Below are 16,876 nucleotides of genomic sequence, written 5' to 3' on the forward strand. Positions count from 1 at the left end.
TTGGGGTGGGGGGAGTTGAGACACGGTTTCATGTAGCCCAGGTATCTTGCCTCAAATTCACTATATAGCTAAGGGTGGCCTTAAATTCCTAATTCTCCTGCCTCTACATCCTCTGTGCCAGATATGGTTTATGTGATGCTGGGAATGAAACCCAGGGCTTAGTGCACACACTAGGCGAGCAGTCTACCAACCGAGGTACAACCTGACCCCTGAGGTTCTTTCCTGATTGTCAACAATATTTATCCACTTCACGGGGGGTCTAGGAAGGGGGTGCTAGAAGTAGGAGGCTCTCTGTTCTCCTGCTCTCCTGTACCTGTGAGCATCACCACAAACTCCCTGAAGGCTATGTGAGTGAGCATCACAGGACAGAGCATGCGTCCTCTGCATCAGGCTCCCCGGGACCCCGATTCTTCACATGTGCACCCAGAACACTGCAGGTGGAAACATACATGTGACCTGCCTTGCAGCACGGCCTCCCTTCCTGTGCTCTGTCCTGGCTAGTCTTCTGTGGAAAGAGGAGGGTTCTTTTGTGCTTCTGTGTCTACACCTTCTTTGTGTTCTAATCTCTCCAGAGGTAGCTTCAGAGGTCTGTGCACCCTGTTGAGGTGTGGGTGCTGAGTCTGCAGATACTTTTTTCTCCTGGTCACAAATTCTCTCCCTGTGACCGACTCTGTGAGGTCTAAGGTCCAGTGTCTCACCCTCAGGATCTGTTCTTGAAATGGCCACACCCATATAGAGCAACAGGAGCCCAAGGATCCTACCCACCCCCTCTTCCCCCTTGACCCCCCTCCACTTTCACTGCAGATCTAAAGGGTCAACTTTCTTGTCCCTGGAGCTCAGATTTCCCCCTGAAATATTTCCCTCAGTAGCCCCACAAAACTGGAGTGAAGGGGTAGGCTGCTCAAGGGCAGAGTCCACATTGTTATCGTAGCTGAGTCAGGTCTGGTTTGTAACATCCTTGTGTGTGGAGCGAATGGCCTTCCACATTGCCTAGCCCTAAGGAGCAGCCACTGTTGGCAGCACTGTCTACCCTAACTGTACCAGGAGCCCCCCATATTCAACTGTATTCCCTCCTCCCCACAGGTCTGTGTGTCTGACTGTGGGGAATTTCAGTACCACACACCAGGTCTGAAGATGTCCAGGCTCGACTTGCTGTCTTGTGTCACATCCAGCTTAAAGCTGGGAAGGAGAGACAGAGTCCGGATACTTTGATCTCAAGGTTTACTCATTACAGATAAGCAGCAGTTCACAACACACGCATGGGGTACCTAACTCAGAAGCAAATACCAGAGGGGCTCACAGACAAGGCTCCTTCCTCTGGATCCTTTTATCTCAATGCAGCCAGGGCAGCAGTCGGTTGTCCTCTGGTTGGAGAGCCAGACAGCACATTGGTCTTCACTGTCCCAGCATCAAGGTCTCTGCTTGTCTGCTGTGAGCCTCTGCTTTTATTAGCTACGAGGGGGGGAGTCTAGCATTACGTCACTGCCTATTACTTCATTCTTATCTGCTACACACAGAGCTGACATGAGCTGGTGGGAGCTGGCTGCTCCTCCAACTCTCACCTACTCCAGGCAGCTGACATGAGCTGGCTACTCCTTGATGTAACATCCAGCTCAGTCTTGTTCTCATTTCTTATTAGCATGCTTTCTACTCTCGCTCTCTCCCAAACCCCCTTCCAGGTCCTGAAGACTCCCATGCTAATCAGTGTCTCTCCTTACATGTAGTGGCAGGACAGGGTCAGGGGGGGGGGGGTTGGTTAGCCTTGAACCTTCAGCAGGCAGTGAGAATACAGAAGTTAGGGGGTTGCCACTAGGGAAGCCCCCTGCCTGCAAGGACCCAATTTTCCTAAATTAACCTACTTATTCCTGTGGTAGGGCTGCAAGAGCAGCCTTCTGTAGGCACATCCCAGGAAGACAGACAGAGCCTGGGTACTTCAGGAAGGACAGGAAAGTAGGAATGGCAAGCTAGGGGGAACTGTCCCCTCTCCCACTCAAGCCTAGCAGGAAGTGTGAGGAGGGGGAGGACTAGGAGGAAGAGAAGAGGATGAGTAGACACAGTCCCCCTGCCTCTGTTCCCTCCTGTGTGGTGAACACCATAGCCCTGAGCGCTGACATGCAATGATTCCCGAGGCTCTGAGGTGGACTGAGGGGCTGAGCACTGTGTTTCTCCCCAGGGAAACAGCTGCCCTTCTTAACTAACCTGCTGCACTTCTCCCGGAATGACAGGACGTTTGTAAAACGAGGTAGCCTTTACCTTCCCTGCCAGGCAGCCCTGAGGAGGTGGGCTTAGCATCTGGACCTGCCATGGGTGGGTTCATGTGGATGGGCAGGGAGCACAGGAAGGATGGGGAAGAGAGGATACTGACACCAGTCGCCAGTGGTTGCTGTATGTAGGATGTCTGGACAGCTGGGTACCACCCATGAGGCTGGCTTGATACCACCTATGGATGTACTAACCACAGGGTAAGAATAGGATGGGATGGTATAGCACCTTAGAGCTGGTGGGACAGCAAGGTAGCAGGGCAAGAGCAGCCTCAAGCCCTGAGGGTCCTGGGCCACGGTAGGGGTCCACGGAGGCAGAGAATTTAAAGGGGATCCCCGGTCGCGGCAGCAAGGCCATGCTTCAAACCTATCCTGGAGGTGTCGAAGGAGGGTGGGGACAAATAGAGGCCCGCCCCTGCTATACCCTGCCACGCCCACCCAGCGTGTGCCTCACCCAGGCCTGTGCCACGCCCACCCAAGCCTATGTACTTACGTACCCTCCGACTCTGCATACCTCATGCTTCTTCTGTTCCTGCAGCCCTCAGAGAGTCATCACAGAAAAGTGACATCTGCACCACCCCAGGCTGCGTGATAGCAGGTGAGCTCCTTCCCTGGGGTGGCCACAAGGCTATTCAGGGTCTGCCTGAAGCCAAGCTGAGATTTTTTTGTCTTAAAATTGGATGCTATGGACAGCCCTCTGCAGGAGGCAGAAACAGACAAGATTTTGTGGGGAGGTGAAACGGGAAAAAAGCCTACAGAGACAAACAGAATTTGGTTTTATCTGGGTTGGATCCTGGAGTCCCACAGTGACGCTTTCTATGAAATCTCCAGCTGCATGAGGCCGAGATAAACAGCTGGGCAGGATTCTAGGGGTCCCCAGGCAAAGTGCTGTTCACATAAGCGCAGGCCCCTGTCACCAACAGACACCAGATTCTGGGAAACGGCTATCCCATCTGATAAGTAAAAATTCTCAAGGACATGGAATGAGAAGCCACTGAGACTACAAGAGGCAGAAGGGCTATGGAGACATCTGGGAGCCTGGTACCAGTTTAGAGGGCAAGGTCACCAGCTGAGGCCTTTTTTCAAAGCAAGAACCATATTCCAATATCAGGTCCTCAGGTGGGAGACGACAGGAGGGGTCAAGGTCCTGTGGTTTATTAGTGGCAGCCCTGGCCCTTGAAGCCACTTGGGCAGTTCCTCCCATGTTTCTAGACTCCCTGTGGCTCGGGGAAAGTGACTAACTTACTCGAGAGCAGATCAGTAGCTGCCAGTAAACTGATTGCTGGTATAAATCTCAAACAAACCATCCCCAAAGGGGTGCCACTGTCTCTCAGACTCAAAGACAGTGTTGAGGTGTCCACAATTCAGTCTCCCCTCCCCCCACCACCCCCTTGGAATAAACAGCTGCCAGAATCCTCCAGAACATGGACCAATCGAGAAACCCCTGCGAAAACTTCTACCAGTATGCTTGCGGAGGCTGGCTTCGACACCACGTGATCCCCGAGACCAACTCCCGATACAGCGTCTTTGACATCCTTCGGGATGAGCTGGAGGTCATCCTCAAAGGTGAAGAGTGGCCACCACCAGAGGGCAGGGAGGTGGCATTGAGCCTTGGGTGGGTTCCTGCAAAACATCTTGGTTAGCAGGACCAGTGGAGAAATCACTGCTTAGGAGTTGAACTGAGTTGTCACAGTAGTGTCTCTGCTCAGCCTGATGAAGCCCCTTGCCTGTCAGCGGGGACCCTGGGATGCTTACCTAGGGCCAGAAGAGACCAAGGGTTACAGGAGACATGAGTTGTTGACCTGGGCCCTCAACAGTCACCTCAACCTCTGTTCAGCTTTCTCCTCTGCCCACAGGGGTACTGGAGGATTCCAGTGTCCAGCACCGCCCAGCTGTGGAGAAGGCCAAGACACTGTACCGCTCCTGCATGAACCAGAGTGAGTAGAGTCATCCCCCGCCAGGGCCCAGTCAGCTCCAGAATCACAGCATACACTGAACACCATGAGGAGGGAGTGGGCACCATGCAGGGTACACTGTGCCTCGCCCGGCCTGGCTCATTAGGCTTGGAAGCCCCAGCCTGTGCTTACACTGCCCAAGGTCATCATTTCTGAACAGTGGGGTTGGGCCCAGCTGTTTCCCCTGGGCATCTCCTAGAGGTTTGAGGTTGAGTCCAGTGTACTGCCAATGGGAGTCAGTGGGGCCATGATTTTATGAAGTCACCTATATTGAAACCCTTACCTGGGCCTGTCCAGGGCTATCTTATCTTGTCGGGGGCTCCCCAAATTATGTGACCAATACATACCAGACACAGAAAAATCCCTCTGGATTCTTACCTTTACTGGATTTCCAGCTCAAGAGTCTGGGTTCCCAAAGCAGATGGCGGGACCCTGAGCCCGCTCCTCTGCTTCTAGCCCACTAACCGCAGTACTGGTCCATCAGCTACAGAACCCTGCTCCGTTTGGCCAAAGCAGCCAGGACTACCCGTTTCTCTAATTTTGTCCCTACTTCCAAATTAAGCTGAAACAGAAAGCCAGATATGCCATCACCCAGCCCCCGTGGGAGGCCTCACCTCTTGTCTCCCACCCACGGCATCTTGAGGCTAGTACCCTCCATCGGGAGAGCCATGTGGCTCCTCCTTTTCTGTCAAACCTTTGTCCCAACCCTGAGTCCCCTCAGCCTCTGCCACATGCCTTGACATGGACATTAGCCCCTTCTTATTGCCAGCTCTGAAGTGTGGCTTCTGTCATCTGAGAGTCCTCCTCTGCATCTGTGGTGACTTCTGGATGCACCCTATCGGCTTAGTCTTTGCCTGGAGTTCTCCCAAGTTTACTGTCAGAAAAGCACTTCCTTACAGGGACCCTCCTTTAGCCCAAGTCTCTAGACTGCCATTGTGCTTCAGTGGCCCTGTGTAACCTTTTGCCCCTGGGCCTCCCTCCTAGCCACAGCTGGTTTCCTAGCCTTGCTCACCAGCTGCCAGCTACCAAGTACCCAACCTCCTTGACCCCAGGGAAGTGTGTACTTCACCAGCAACATTGGGGTTAAAGCTGAGCCTACAGAGAGGGCATGCTCTTGGCTTGTGTCTGCCTGAGCCAGCAGAGTCTGAGTAAGCACACATGCCTCCCCTTCCCAGGTGTGATAGAGAAGAGAGACTCCGAGCCCCTGCTGAACGTCTTAAACATAGTAGGAGGTTGGCCTGTGGCCATGGACAAGTGGAACGAGACTGTGGGTAAGCAGAGGCCTGTGTGCAGACTTCAGGGAAAGGTCCACTCAACCCCAAGCTACCCACAAGCTAACCACGGGCCCATTTCTTCCAGAGCCAATTTAGGGTCCCAAAAGCTGGCTTAGGATCCACACTGGGGGAAGTGGGGAGGGCAGCTGAGACAGGTGCTTACTGCCGCTGGTTCCCTGAAGCTCTGCAGAGGGGCATCCCTCCTGGTGTTCTAGACACCTGTCTTCATATCCCTCCGTTCATCCCTTAGACGGCATCTCCCACCCGCACATGGTGATTCCCTCAGAACCTATTTCCCTAAGGACCACTTGGAGAACATTCCCTCAGTCCCCAAAGTCCCACAGTGAGTTTAGTATCTGAGCCAGGCAGGGTTCCCTAAACCCCCAGAATGCTTTGTGCTTAGGCGGCAGTTCCCTGTCTGGAGATGGGCCAGCTGGTCTCCAGCATGGGTGCTAACTCCTCAGGCCCCAAGTGGGAGCTGGAGCGGCAGTTGGCTGTGTTGAACTCGCAGTTCAACAAACGGGTCCTCATTGACCTCTTCATCTGGAATGACGACCAGAACTCCAGCCAGCACGTCATCTACGTATGCAGTTCCCTCGGGGAGTCAGGGTGGGGAACAGGGTCAGCAGGCAGGGAGAGACACCAGGATGGTGGCTGGGGAGATAGATCTGTGAGCTCAGTGCATGTGTTCCCTGCCCACAGCCTAGTCTGCAATGTGAGTTGTGCAAGCAGAGACTGGCCCTGTGCTTAGCCATTTGGCCTGTCTCTTACCCATTGTGAGGGTTTTGGCACCTGGGCAGGAAGCCTGCAGGAGCCGTAGAAGGAAGGTCAGAGAAGCATACTTTAGGTAGGCTGAGTGATGTGAGTCCTCCTTGTGGGGGACCTATGCCCCATTCAGCCCCTCTCTGACCTCCTTGCAAGTCCCAACCTTGCAACCCACCTTTCTGTGTGTGAGGGAAAGGCTTGGGTTTGGAAGCATCTGCCTTCCACAGGGAGCCTGTGTTCTACCAGGCACAGTCTTGGGGGTGAAGACTTCTGCCCACCTCAGCCAGGCTGCGGGGATCCCCCCACACTGCCAGGAGTCACACCCTCTGTGTGTTTCCAGATAGACCAGCCCACCTTGGGCATGCCATCTCGGGAGTACTATTTCAAGGAGGACAGCCACAAGGTAAGCAGGGAGCCTTGAGGACTCAGATACAGGTATGCACGTGTCACATGGCTTGGGCCTACCAGGGCTCAGCACTCCCGTTTGTCCACTAGCCTTGCTTCCCAAGCTAGCCTCTGTAAACACTTGTGGGCATGTGGCCAGGCACTGAGTGCTGGGGACAAAAACATGGACACCCAATTTCCACACTTATGTCAGTCCTGAGGTGAGTGAGCTTGTCCAGACAGGCAATCCATTTTTTAAAAGATTTATTTACTTACTACTTATTTATTTATGTGCACATACTGTAGCTGTCTTCAGACACACCAGAAGAGGGCATTGGATCCCATTACAGATGGTTGTGAGCCACCACGTGGTTGCTGGGAATTGAAGTCAGGACCTCTGAAAGAGCAGTCAGTGCTCTTAACCGCTGAGCCATCTCTCAAGCCACGGGCAACCCATTTAACTCGACCCTCCCATGCAGAATGACGTCCAGTGTCTGGGAGGCCCAGAACTCAGCCTAGGGTGGCAGAGGCCACGAGCCTGCTATGTGGAGTCAGCCCCTGCATCTGTGGAGAGAAGTCAACTATTAAGTAGACCATGGTGGAAGAAAGAACTTGGAGGGACAGAAAGAAGGCAGGGACAGCAAGGATATCTGTCCAGGAACACAGCAGGGATGGACAGGAGGCAGGAGTGACCCACACTGCAGGGCTGAAGTGCTGGTGGGCGTCAAGCCACCGGGACCTGACAGGTGGTTGGGACCAAGAGGAAGTGTGGTGTGGTCAAAGAAGGGGGCTGGGAGAAGGTCGCAGGATACAGACAATTGGGACCTGGAACATCTCAAAGGCTTGAGTGTGTGGCCACCAACCTAGCAGCTGGCAGAGCTAAGCCCTAGTGGAGGGGTGGTCTGCAGCTTCAGCTAGAGTGAAGGAAGCCCCTGCAAGAGTGGGCGTGAATGAAGAAGGATGCAGACAACCATCTTAAAGAGGCAGTACCCCCACCCATGGCCGAACCATGACTGGGGCAGCCTCAGAACTCACTGAGCTTCAGCAGAGGCCAGTCTGGCACTGTGCATCTCTGAAAAACTGTCCTCACCCACAGAGGCCTGGGCATGGGTCATCTGGTGAAAATGAACAGGGACCACAGTTTTGATCCTGAGCTGGCTGGCTGGCATAGCCAGGGCATGTGGCTCCATACCAAGTTTGGGAAGTAGGCCCAGACCACAGAACACAAAGGCTATCATGCAGGCTTGTCCCTCGAGGGGGATCAGGTGTGGACAGTCCCCATGCTCCCTTCTGTGCTATCTGTGCTGGAGCCTGTTGGGGAAGCCACAAGAACAAGCTTCCAGGGGCTGCTCCATGTGTCACACCCCGCCCACACCCACACCCCACAGAGTGCTCCATGGTGGCCCAGGTGGCTAAAGCCACCCAGCTGCATCCACTGTCCTTTTTATCCCAGGTACGGGAAGCCTACCTGCAGTTCATGACGTCAGTGGCCACTATGTTACGGAAAGACCTGAACCTGCCCAAGGAGAATGCCATGGTGCGGGAAGAGATGGCACAGGTGCTGAACCTGGAGACACATCTGGCCAACGTGAGGCAGGGCCGTGCTGGGGGGGGGGGGGTCAGGCTAGGTGCTGAGCACCACACTGTGTGACCCCTGATCCCTACACAGGCCACAGTCCCCCAGGAGAAAAGGCATGATGTCACCGCCCTGTACCACCGAATGGATCTGATGGAGCTGCAGGACAGGTTTGGTCTGAAGGTGAGACCCAGGCACCCACTCACTGGCCCAGCCCCACCCATCTGGGTACTCACTCCCTGGAAAGCTGCTCCTGGCTCTAATGGGGTATTATGGCTGGCGCTCAGGTAGAAAGTACCTTTAAATGAGCACAGTGAAAAAAAAAAAAAAATCCCAGTAGGGGGCTGGAGAGATGACTCAGTGGATAAGAGCACTGACTGCTCTTCCAAAGGTCCTGAGTTCAATTCCCAGCAACCACATGGTGGCTCCAGCTCCAGGGATCCAATGTTCTCTTCTTATTTCCACAGACACCCACAGACACTTACAGATACGCAACCACACTATACACACATAGGAAAAATCAAATAAATCTTCAGTTAAGCAATAAATTCAAGCCAGGCATAGTGGTGCAGGCCTTTAATCCCAGCACTCAGGAGGGAAAAGCAGGTGGAGCTCTGAGTTCCAGGACAGCCAGGGACACACAGGAAGTCCTGTCTTGAAAAAACAAACAAACAAACAAACAAACAAACAAACGCACACAGTAAGTTCTCAAGAACAGTTCTAGACCAGCCTGACTAGAGAACATGTCTCAAAACATTTTTTCCAAAGTAGTTAAAGCTACACCATTAAGCTCAGCACTGTGGAATATTTACTAAGAGTAATGGTGACCACAGGACTGGGGGAGTTCAGTAATGGAGCCCTGCCCTCCTGGGTTCAGTTCTCAGCATGAGCACTTAAAAAAATGTTTAAACAAAGATAAATATCCTGCTTACATAGTGTATATGTAAGACTATCATATTTTTACTTGGGTCGTTTTTGCTAAGTCACTCTTGCTCGGCATTTCCCCACCAACTACACTTAACTTTTCAAATTTTTCAAATATTATGCATAGACTCTTGACAGTTTCACAGCCTCTGGAGAAATGTCAGTCACCCTTGGTCCTGATTCCTACTGACAGTCCTTTCTCCCGTTTCCCAGACGTTCTTCAGTGGGACCTGGGTCTCCTAGATGCATGGGCCGCCCGCCCCTTTCTTCCTCCCCTACCTCTCCACAGGGGTTCAACTGGACTCTCTTCATACAAAACGTGCTGTCTTCTGTCCAAGTCGAGCTGCTCCCGGATGAGGAGGTGGTGGTCTATGGCATCCCCTACCTGGAGAATCTTGAGGAGATCATTGATATCTACTCAGCACAGTGAGCGCAGGGGAAGTTCCACAGGGCCCCAGCATCTTTGTCCCTGGCCCACAACACACACACACATACACATACATACACACACATACATACACACGCATACATACACACACTCATGCACACACATGCACATACATACACGCACGCACACATACACACATACATATGTGCACACGCGTGCGCACACACACACATATACGCACACATGCACACATGCACATACATACATACACATACACGTACACACATGCGGACACACACATACACACGCACACATACATGCGTGCACACACACACACATGCACACAAGCACACGCATGCGCGCACACACAAATACACACATACACATACATATATACACATGCACACAAGCACGCACACACACATACAGTTCCTGCTTCCGGGAGAAGAACCCAGACATCAGGCACTTTTCCTCCGGCAGGAGGAACACAGAGGTTCAATTTTGGTGACCACAGTGCCTCACCCTGCTAATGAGTGTTCTGTAAAGCATGAGGGATAAGCAAGTTAACTCTTGGAGAATGGAGAACCATGCGTGGTGTGGAACCTGCTGGCTAACCCATGTCCCCTCCCTCCCTTGGCAGACAGCCATTCACCTATCTTATTTAACCTGGGCTTCCTCTAGGACCATGCAGAACTACCTGGTGTGGCGTCTGATACTAGATCGCATCGGCAGCCTGAGCCAGAGATTCAAAGAAGCCCGGGTGGACTACCGCAAGGTGAGGGCATCCTAGAGATGAAGCTCCTGCCCAGGCAAGCCCTCTAGGGTCCATTTCAGCCCATGAAGCTGAGGGTCATGCACTGTCATCCCTTGGGTCTGAGACAGAAACCTGGTAGACAAGGACCCTGCCCTACTGGGGCAGTCGACGGCCAGCAGCCAACAAAGCAGAAGCCTGGGCTGTCAAAAGCAAGCGTGGCCAGAAGAGGGACCGGGAAGTCTAGGGAGTTGCTCTGTAGAAGTCATGAAGAGATTAGGTCAGGAAATCCAAGAGTAAACAGCCAGAAGAGAGACTAGAAAGGCAAGAGGCTGGAGAAGAGAAACAGCCACAGGCCTCCTTATGGGCAGGACACCCACAATTCAAGAAGGAGATGCAGGATGCAGAGTTCTCTATGGCCTGACTTGAGCTCAGGGACCAAGTCTGAAGGGAACACACCTTATGCTTCAGCATCTCTGGGGACAGAGAGGAAGGGAATCCTTCAGCCACTACAACGGGGGGTGGGGTGGGGAACCAGAATCTAGAGAGCTGGTAGCCAAAGCTGTGCATGTTTCCAAGTGTTTGCTCCAGGGTCAATGCTAGCCCTAAGCTTTGGAAAAAGTCCACGCATACCACGGTGTCCAGGAGGTGAGAGCAGAGTCCGAGTGGGGCCCTGGCCCTTCCAGAGTAAAGACAAGTCCTTTCGAAATAGCACTATGGCCTTCTCATGTCCAGGGTCAGCATCTGGTCTTGGTCATCCCATGTCCTGCTCTGGGTTCCCTGAAGCCCATGCCTCATCAGCTCAGGGTCCCATACCTGACCTGGGAAAGTTAGATATTAGCATATGGGAAAGGGTGAGTGGTTGAACGAGTGAGTGAATAAAGAAACACACACAGGCGCTGTACGGCACAACCGTGGAGGAGGTGCGCTGGCGGGAGTGTGTCAGCTATGTCAACAGCAACATGGAGAGTGCCGTGGGCTCCCTCTACATCAAGCGGGCCTTCTCCAAGGACAGCAAGAGCACGGTGCGTATCCAAACGGACAGCTCTCAGGCTTACCCTGGGTCAGCCACCTGGCAGGAATACCAGTTCCCATCATCTCCACCCCACCCGGTGACTCCTATGCACGGCCGGTTCAACCCCTATTCTCTCCCTGAAGTCGATGACTCATGTGTTAATGCCACTGCCCACAAAGATCAGAGGAAGACCAAGGGAAACAAATCCCACCCCAAGTGCTTCTGGCCCTGAGCTCCAGCTCTGGACCCTGCGAGGCCCCTGGGAAAGGCACAGGCTGTATGGATTTTGAGCCTAGTATAAGCAAGCTTCCAAAAAGCTGGTGAGGCTACAACCCTGAGCCAGAATGGTCACCCACATTAATGTCACACTCCCCCAGGAGGTCAGGGCCAGGGCGGCACTGGCCTCCTCCTAAAAGGTGTCGTAGACAAAGCCTGGAGCACGAATCATGCCCTGTAGGACATGAGGATACACATTCCCCCAGGTCAGAGAGCTGATTGAGAAGGTAAGGTCCGTGTTTGTGGATAACCTGGATGAGCTGAACTGGATGGATGAGGAATCCAAGAAGAAGGCCCAGGAAAAGGTAGGCAAGCCACAGTCAGAGTGATGTCCCCGGGGAGAGCTCCTGCAGTCAAGACCCCTTGCTGAAGGACCAACCCTAGTGGGAGGGAAGCTGGGATAGGTGCCACGCTTGGGTAATCCCCAGGAAACAGAAGGGGGCTCTGTGGTCTGAGGCTAGGACCTATCCAAGTTCCTCTGGGGCCAGTGGTAAACCAGTCACTAGACTCCTAAGCATGGAGGGGCATGGAGAAGTATTTACTGGTTTGGCTCTGCAAGCTGGTGGAGGGGAGCTTGCCTGTTATCCCCAGGGAACAGAGGCAGCACGTGGGGCTGGGGGACTCCCGTGGTGGGTGACTGAAGTCCTTCCTCTGCTCAGGCCATGAATATCCGGGAACAGATCGGCTACCCTGACTACATTTTGGAAGATAACAATAGACACCTGGATGAGGAATACTCCAGTGTGCGTACCTTCTTTGGGAGCATTCCCCGCCCACTCCCCTGGGGTCCCCTGTTCTGACCACCCTCCTGGGGATTGGGGACTTCATGTAAGGTATCCTTCTGCTCTCTTAGTTCATTCAGTTACATTCCTACACTCTGGAGTGGCTCTAACCTCACCCTGTTTACAGATGGGGAAACTGAGGCCCAGAGAAACTGAGCTTTCTGAAAGTCACATAAATGCTCAGAGTCAGGGTACCCTCCCCACGTATCTCCTCCAGGAGTCTGAGGGCCACTTGCCCTGCTGACCTATGTTTCTTGAGACCCTTCCCCAACCCTCAGTCCCTCCTCTAACACTCTCAGGGACTCAGCCTGAGTGCCAGCCACGTGAGACACTTTTCTTCTCATAGTTGACTTTCTCAGAGGACCTGTATTTTGAGAACGGGCTTCAGAACCTAAAAAATAATGCCCAGAGGAGCCTCAAGAAGCTTCGTGAAAAGGTGGACCAGAACCTGTGAGTAGAGTGGCTACGCGGGCTAGCCTGGTACGCAAGACTCAATCTACTGGCTAAGGGTGGCTACATGAATCTATCCTGATGCCAGCCAAAGAGGACACTAGACCTAAGTCCTCCTTCTCCCCAGCATCCTCTGCTTTGGGGGGCTCAGAGAGGAACCAGATTGGCTTGGGATTGGCTTAGGATGCCACAGTAGTAGCTGGCCACTCTGCCACAGACCTCTTCAGGGCAGGATCTGGTCAGCCAGGGCAGAGGGACCATAGGGAGCATCCTGGAAGATGTGGACTCCAAATGACCAGTGTATTTACCACAGCTGGATCATCGGGGCTGCAGTGGTCAATGCATTCTACTCTCCAAACAGAAACCAGATCGGTAAGCCCACCTTGCCTCTCCCGTTCAGCCCCTCACCCTTGCCCAGGAAACTCTGTCTACTCTCAGAAAGGGGAGTGGGGTCCAGGTGATGTCATGTTGCCCTATGGTCCACCTCAAGGGTTGTAGGTCTGGAGGGACACAGTGGAAATGTCAGGGAGCACTTTTCAGAAGGCAGCAGTAGGCAGGAAGAAGTCGGGCATAGATCCTCAAACCAGATTCCTGTTCTGGTATCTGAGTGTTCCCTTGTGTGTACATTGGGCGGGCATCCTAGCTTCAGGTGACAGGGCCCAGTGGAGGCATTCACTCCCAGCTCATTTTTTCCACCCTGCGGGGACAGTCTTTCCAGCAGGGATCCTCCAGCCACCCTTCTTCAGCAAGGACCAACCGCAGTCCTTGAATTTTGGGGGCATTGGGATGGTGATCGGGCACGAGATCACACACGGCTTTGATGATAACGGTAAAGGAACCCTACGACGGCAATGCCCCAACCCACTTAGCAGGTCGGGGGTCCTCCACCCAGTTTCTTAACGGATGAGTTGGTCAGAGGCCTCACCTAGTCTCCATCCCCGAAGGGGCTGCCCCGTTTGACTCCTAGGGCCTGACAACAACGATGTCTTAGCTGTTTCTCCAACATGGTTTAACCAGAGGGATCATAGGAGGATAGCCATGGGATCCTCCAATGGGTTTGGATTAGCTGAATCTGAGACTCCTGGTCCTAACTTCAGGGGCAAGGATGGCGTGGCGTGGAAGCTGTCCTGAGCAGCACCCCAACATGGCTCTATGTGCTTGGAACCCCTAAACCCTGGCTGCTGGACTAAGTTCATAACCAAGCACTGAGCTAGCTGGCCTTGCTAGAGGGTGCAGAGAGGCAGTGAAAACAGGGGCCTTGGGGACAGTGTGCATGTCCTCTGCTCCTGCACAGGTCGTAACTTTGACAAGAACGGCAACATGTTGGACTGGTGGAGTAACTTCTCAGCCCGGCACTTCCAGCAGCAATCGCAGTGCATGATCTACCAGTACGGCAACTTCTCTTGGGACCTAGCAAACAACCAGAATGTAAGCGTGTCACCAGCACTGTGGTGGCTCTGCAACCGTATCCAGCCCTGGCCCCACGGGACAAGAGGGGCCCCGGGCCAGCTGGCCTCCATCCAGTCTTTTTTATGCAGGTGAACGGATTCAGCACCCTCGGGGAGAACATTGCCGACAACGGTGGTGTGCGACAGGCATACAAGGTGGGCCCTAGGGGGCCCTTGGAGGAACTGGTATTAGTCCTAACAAGGCAGGGACATGCCTAACCTGGGGCGGTGTCCTAAAAACCCTCCATTTGAATTGGGGAAGAAGCTGTATCTGATGGTCATATACCTGGAGTCTTCCACATTTCCACATGTGGGCTGCTACAGGAACCATTTTTGTCTCCTAACGAGTATACACAGTAGAGATGACATGACCGTGGGCCTCAGCAGTCCACATCTACTCTACAGCCTCGGGATAGAAAGCCCTGGGGCTGAAGAGACGGCTCAGTGGTTAAGAACACTGACTGCTCTTCCAGAGGCCTTGAGTTCAATTCCCAGCAACCACATGGTGGCTCACAGCCATCTGTAATGGATCTGATGCCCTCTTCTGGTGTGTCTGAAGACAGAGACAGCATACTCACATAAAATAAATAAATAAATCTAGAAAGAAAGAGAGAAAGAGAGAAAGAGAGAAAGAGAGAAAGAGAGAGAGAAAGAGAGAAGAGAGAAAGAGAAGAAAGAAAGAAAGAAAGAAAGAAAGAAAGAAAGAAAGAAAGAAAGAAAGAAAGAAAACAAACACTGGGTACCAGGATCCCATGTGGGTGGATTCCAAGGGCCAGCTCTCTGGCTGAGGGTCTCACAGAGCCCTGTTGGATAGGCCTTTAGAGGGCTGCAGAGGAAACTACTGGCTTATACACATTTTATTCTAAGCCCTGAAGGTAGGGATCCCACCCAGGGCAGGTCCTGGAACCAGATCATTCTGCATGTGGCTCTCTGGAAGCCTGGCTAGACCCAGCCCCACTTTGGTGTTTGCAGGCTTACCTACAATGGCTGGCTGAAGGCGGCAAAGATCAAAGACTGCCAGGACTGAACCTGACCTATGCCCAGCTTTTCTTCATCAACTATGCCCAGGTGACCCCCCAGTAGCGACCTAGTCTCTGGTCCCCACTCTCACAGCTTTGGAGGGTCCGCTATAGAGTACCTCCAAGGGTAGCATGGGCTTGCCACATCCCCGGCTGGGGAGAAGGCAGCAGAGGTGGAGGGAGGGAAGAGATCTGTTGGCCTCCTGTCCATACCCTATAAACAGCAGTTTAGGGAGGTAAGGACTTCCTGGTGCAAAAGGGTGCTGCTTCGGCCCTCAGACCAGTAACCAGACCACCCGTGAACCTCCAGGTGTGGTGTGGGTCCTACAGGCCAGAGTTTGCCATCCAGTCCATCAAGACAGACGTCCACAGTCCTCTCAAGTACAGGCAAGTGCGCAGTCCCCAAGCTAGCATGTTACCCCACCTCTGCCCTGGGCCCCTCCCCACATCTCAGACCTCCTTTTCTGGTCCACAGGGTGTTGGGCTCACTACAGAACCTGCCAGGCTTCTCTGAGGCATACCACTGTCCACGAGGCAGCCCCATGCATCCCATGAAACGATGTCGCATCTGGTAGCCAAGGCTGAGCTATGCCGCGGCCCACGCCCTGCCACCCAGAGGCTTCCTGAACGGTGTAGCGGGCATAGATATGCAGGTCTTTGCCTGAAGGCCACCGGAGCCACCTGCCAGCCCTCCACGCCCAGCCTAGAGTGCAGCCGCCCGCCGGCACCCGGGATGAGTGGTGTCCGGTCTTGCGCCCCTTCAGGCCAGTGAGGGTCAGCAGCCCAGTAGGAGCGGTCAGCTGTCTTCCACCCTCTCCATAATGTGTGGCTAAATGTCCTGGAGCTTCAGACTTGAGCTAAGTAAACGCTTCAAAGAAGACTTTGCTTTGTACATGTTGGAGTCAGGTGGCTGGGTGGGTGGAAAGCCTGGGTAAGCTGTGGCCAGGGGGAGAATTACAGTTGCTGGGAGAAAGGGTTCAAGACCAGCCTCTGAGAATCCTGGTGCTGGGAACCCTGAAGAGACCAGGATGTCCCTAGAGGCCACCCTCCAGGACCACACTTCAGTGCATTGGTCTTCCAGGGCTGGACTGGATCTACATTCTGGTGACTCATGTCAGTACCTGGCAGGGGCACCTGGAGACCTGGGGAGCAAGGGGTGGAATCTGGAAGCCAGAGATAGTCTAGATTGTAAAGGGGACATCACCGGCTGTTTACAGATGGTGGCTTGATACAAGGAGGACATCGAGGAGGACCCTGTAGTCACCCTGGCTTAGATTTAGAAAGTGCTAATCTGGCCATTACGGCCCACCTCAAGGGAAGATCCCTTGACAAGGGGAGGTCTGAAATGGTAGGGTGTCTGGAGCTCTGCTTGGACCTTAGGACCCTGGAGACAGGCATGCTCAGCCTGACCCAGGCTACTCCCAGGACACACCAGCCATTCAGATCAGGGAAGGGTTCCTCAGTCTTCATCTGCCATCTCTGAACCCAATTAGCCTCCTGCCTTCCACCATAGACATGGGCAGACGCCTGCCTACCCAGTCCCCACAATTGGGCTCCACTGGAGGCTGGGGCCAGAGTCCTACCAAACTCTTACCTCCATATCCTCAG

The 16,876-nt window shown here is 53.5% G+C and overlaps 1 protein-coding gene across 4 annotated transcripts in view; it reads left to right on the top strand.

The window, feature by feature from the left end:
- The window catches only part of LOC117702118 (membrane metallo-endopeptidase-like 1), a 30,252-nt gene extending 14,112 nt beyond the window's left edge, over nucleotides 1–16,140 (top strand). For 3 of the 4 annotated variants that reach the window (XM_076706382.1, XM_076706383.1, XM_076928185.1), the window contains 22 exons: nucleotides 2,174–2,242; nucleotides 2,800–2,859; nucleotides 3,666–3,827; nucleotides 4,118–4,198; nucleotides 5,392–5,487; nucleotides 5,955–6,073; nucleotides 6,596–6,658; nucleotides 8,093–8,227; nucleotides 8,309–8,398; nucleotides 9,429–9,565; nucleotides 10,209–10,302; nucleotides 11,175–11,303; nucleotides 11,776–11,874; nucleotides 12,229–12,312; nucleotides 12,698–12,801; nucleotides 13,115–13,173; nucleotides 13,511–13,630; nucleotides 14,096–14,229; nucleotides 14,340–14,405; nucleotides 15,222–15,317; nucleotides 15,579–15,655; nucleotides 15,744–16,140. In XM_076706382.1, the coding sequence (XP_076562497.1) occupies nucleotides 2,174–2,242; nucleotides 2,800–2,859; nucleotides 3,666–3,827; nucleotides 4,118–4,198; nucleotides 5,392–5,487; nucleotides 5,955–6,073; nucleotides 6,596–6,658; nucleotides 8,093–8,227; nucleotides 8,309–8,398; nucleotides 9,429–9,565; nucleotides 10,209–10,302; nucleotides 11,175–11,303; nucleotides 11,776–11,874; nucleotides 12,229–12,312; nucleotides 12,698–12,801; nucleotides 13,115–13,173; nucleotides 13,511–13,630; nucleotides 14,096–14,229; nucleotides 14,340–14,405; nucleotides 15,222–15,317; nucleotides 15,579–15,655; nucleotides 15,744–15,843 (2,174 nt within the window). In that variant the 3' untranslated portion in view covers nucleotides 15,844–16,140. The remainder of the gene's footprint in view (nucleotides 1–2,173; nucleotides 2,243–2,799; nucleotides 2,860–3,665; nucleotides 3,828–4,117; nucleotides 4,199–5,391; nucleotides 5,488–5,954; nucleotides 6,074–6,595; nucleotides 6,659–8,092; nucleotides 8,228–8,308; nucleotides 8,399–9,428; nucleotides 9,566–10,208; nucleotides 10,303–11,174; nucleotides 11,304–11,775; nucleotides 11,875–12,228; nucleotides 12,313–12,697; nucleotides 12,802–13,114; nucleotides 13,174–13,510; nucleotides 13,631–14,095; nucleotides 14,230–14,339; nucleotides 14,406–15,221; nucleotides 15,318–15,578; nucleotides 15,656–15,743) is intronic. The other variant, XM_034493423.2, reaches the window with a different exon arrangement.
- Nucleotides 16,141–16,876: the final 736 nt, after the last annotated feature.

The sequence above is a fragment of the Arvicanthis niloticus genome, unplaced genomic scaffold (assembly GCF_011762505.2).
Source record: "Arvicanthis niloticus isolate mArvNil1 unplaced genomic scaffold, mArvNil1.pat.X pat_scaffold_480_arrow_ctg1, whole genome shotgun sequence".
Taxonomy (NCBI): Eukaryota; Metazoa; Chordata; class Mammalia; order Rodentia; family Muridae; genus Arvicanthis; species Arvicanthis niloticus.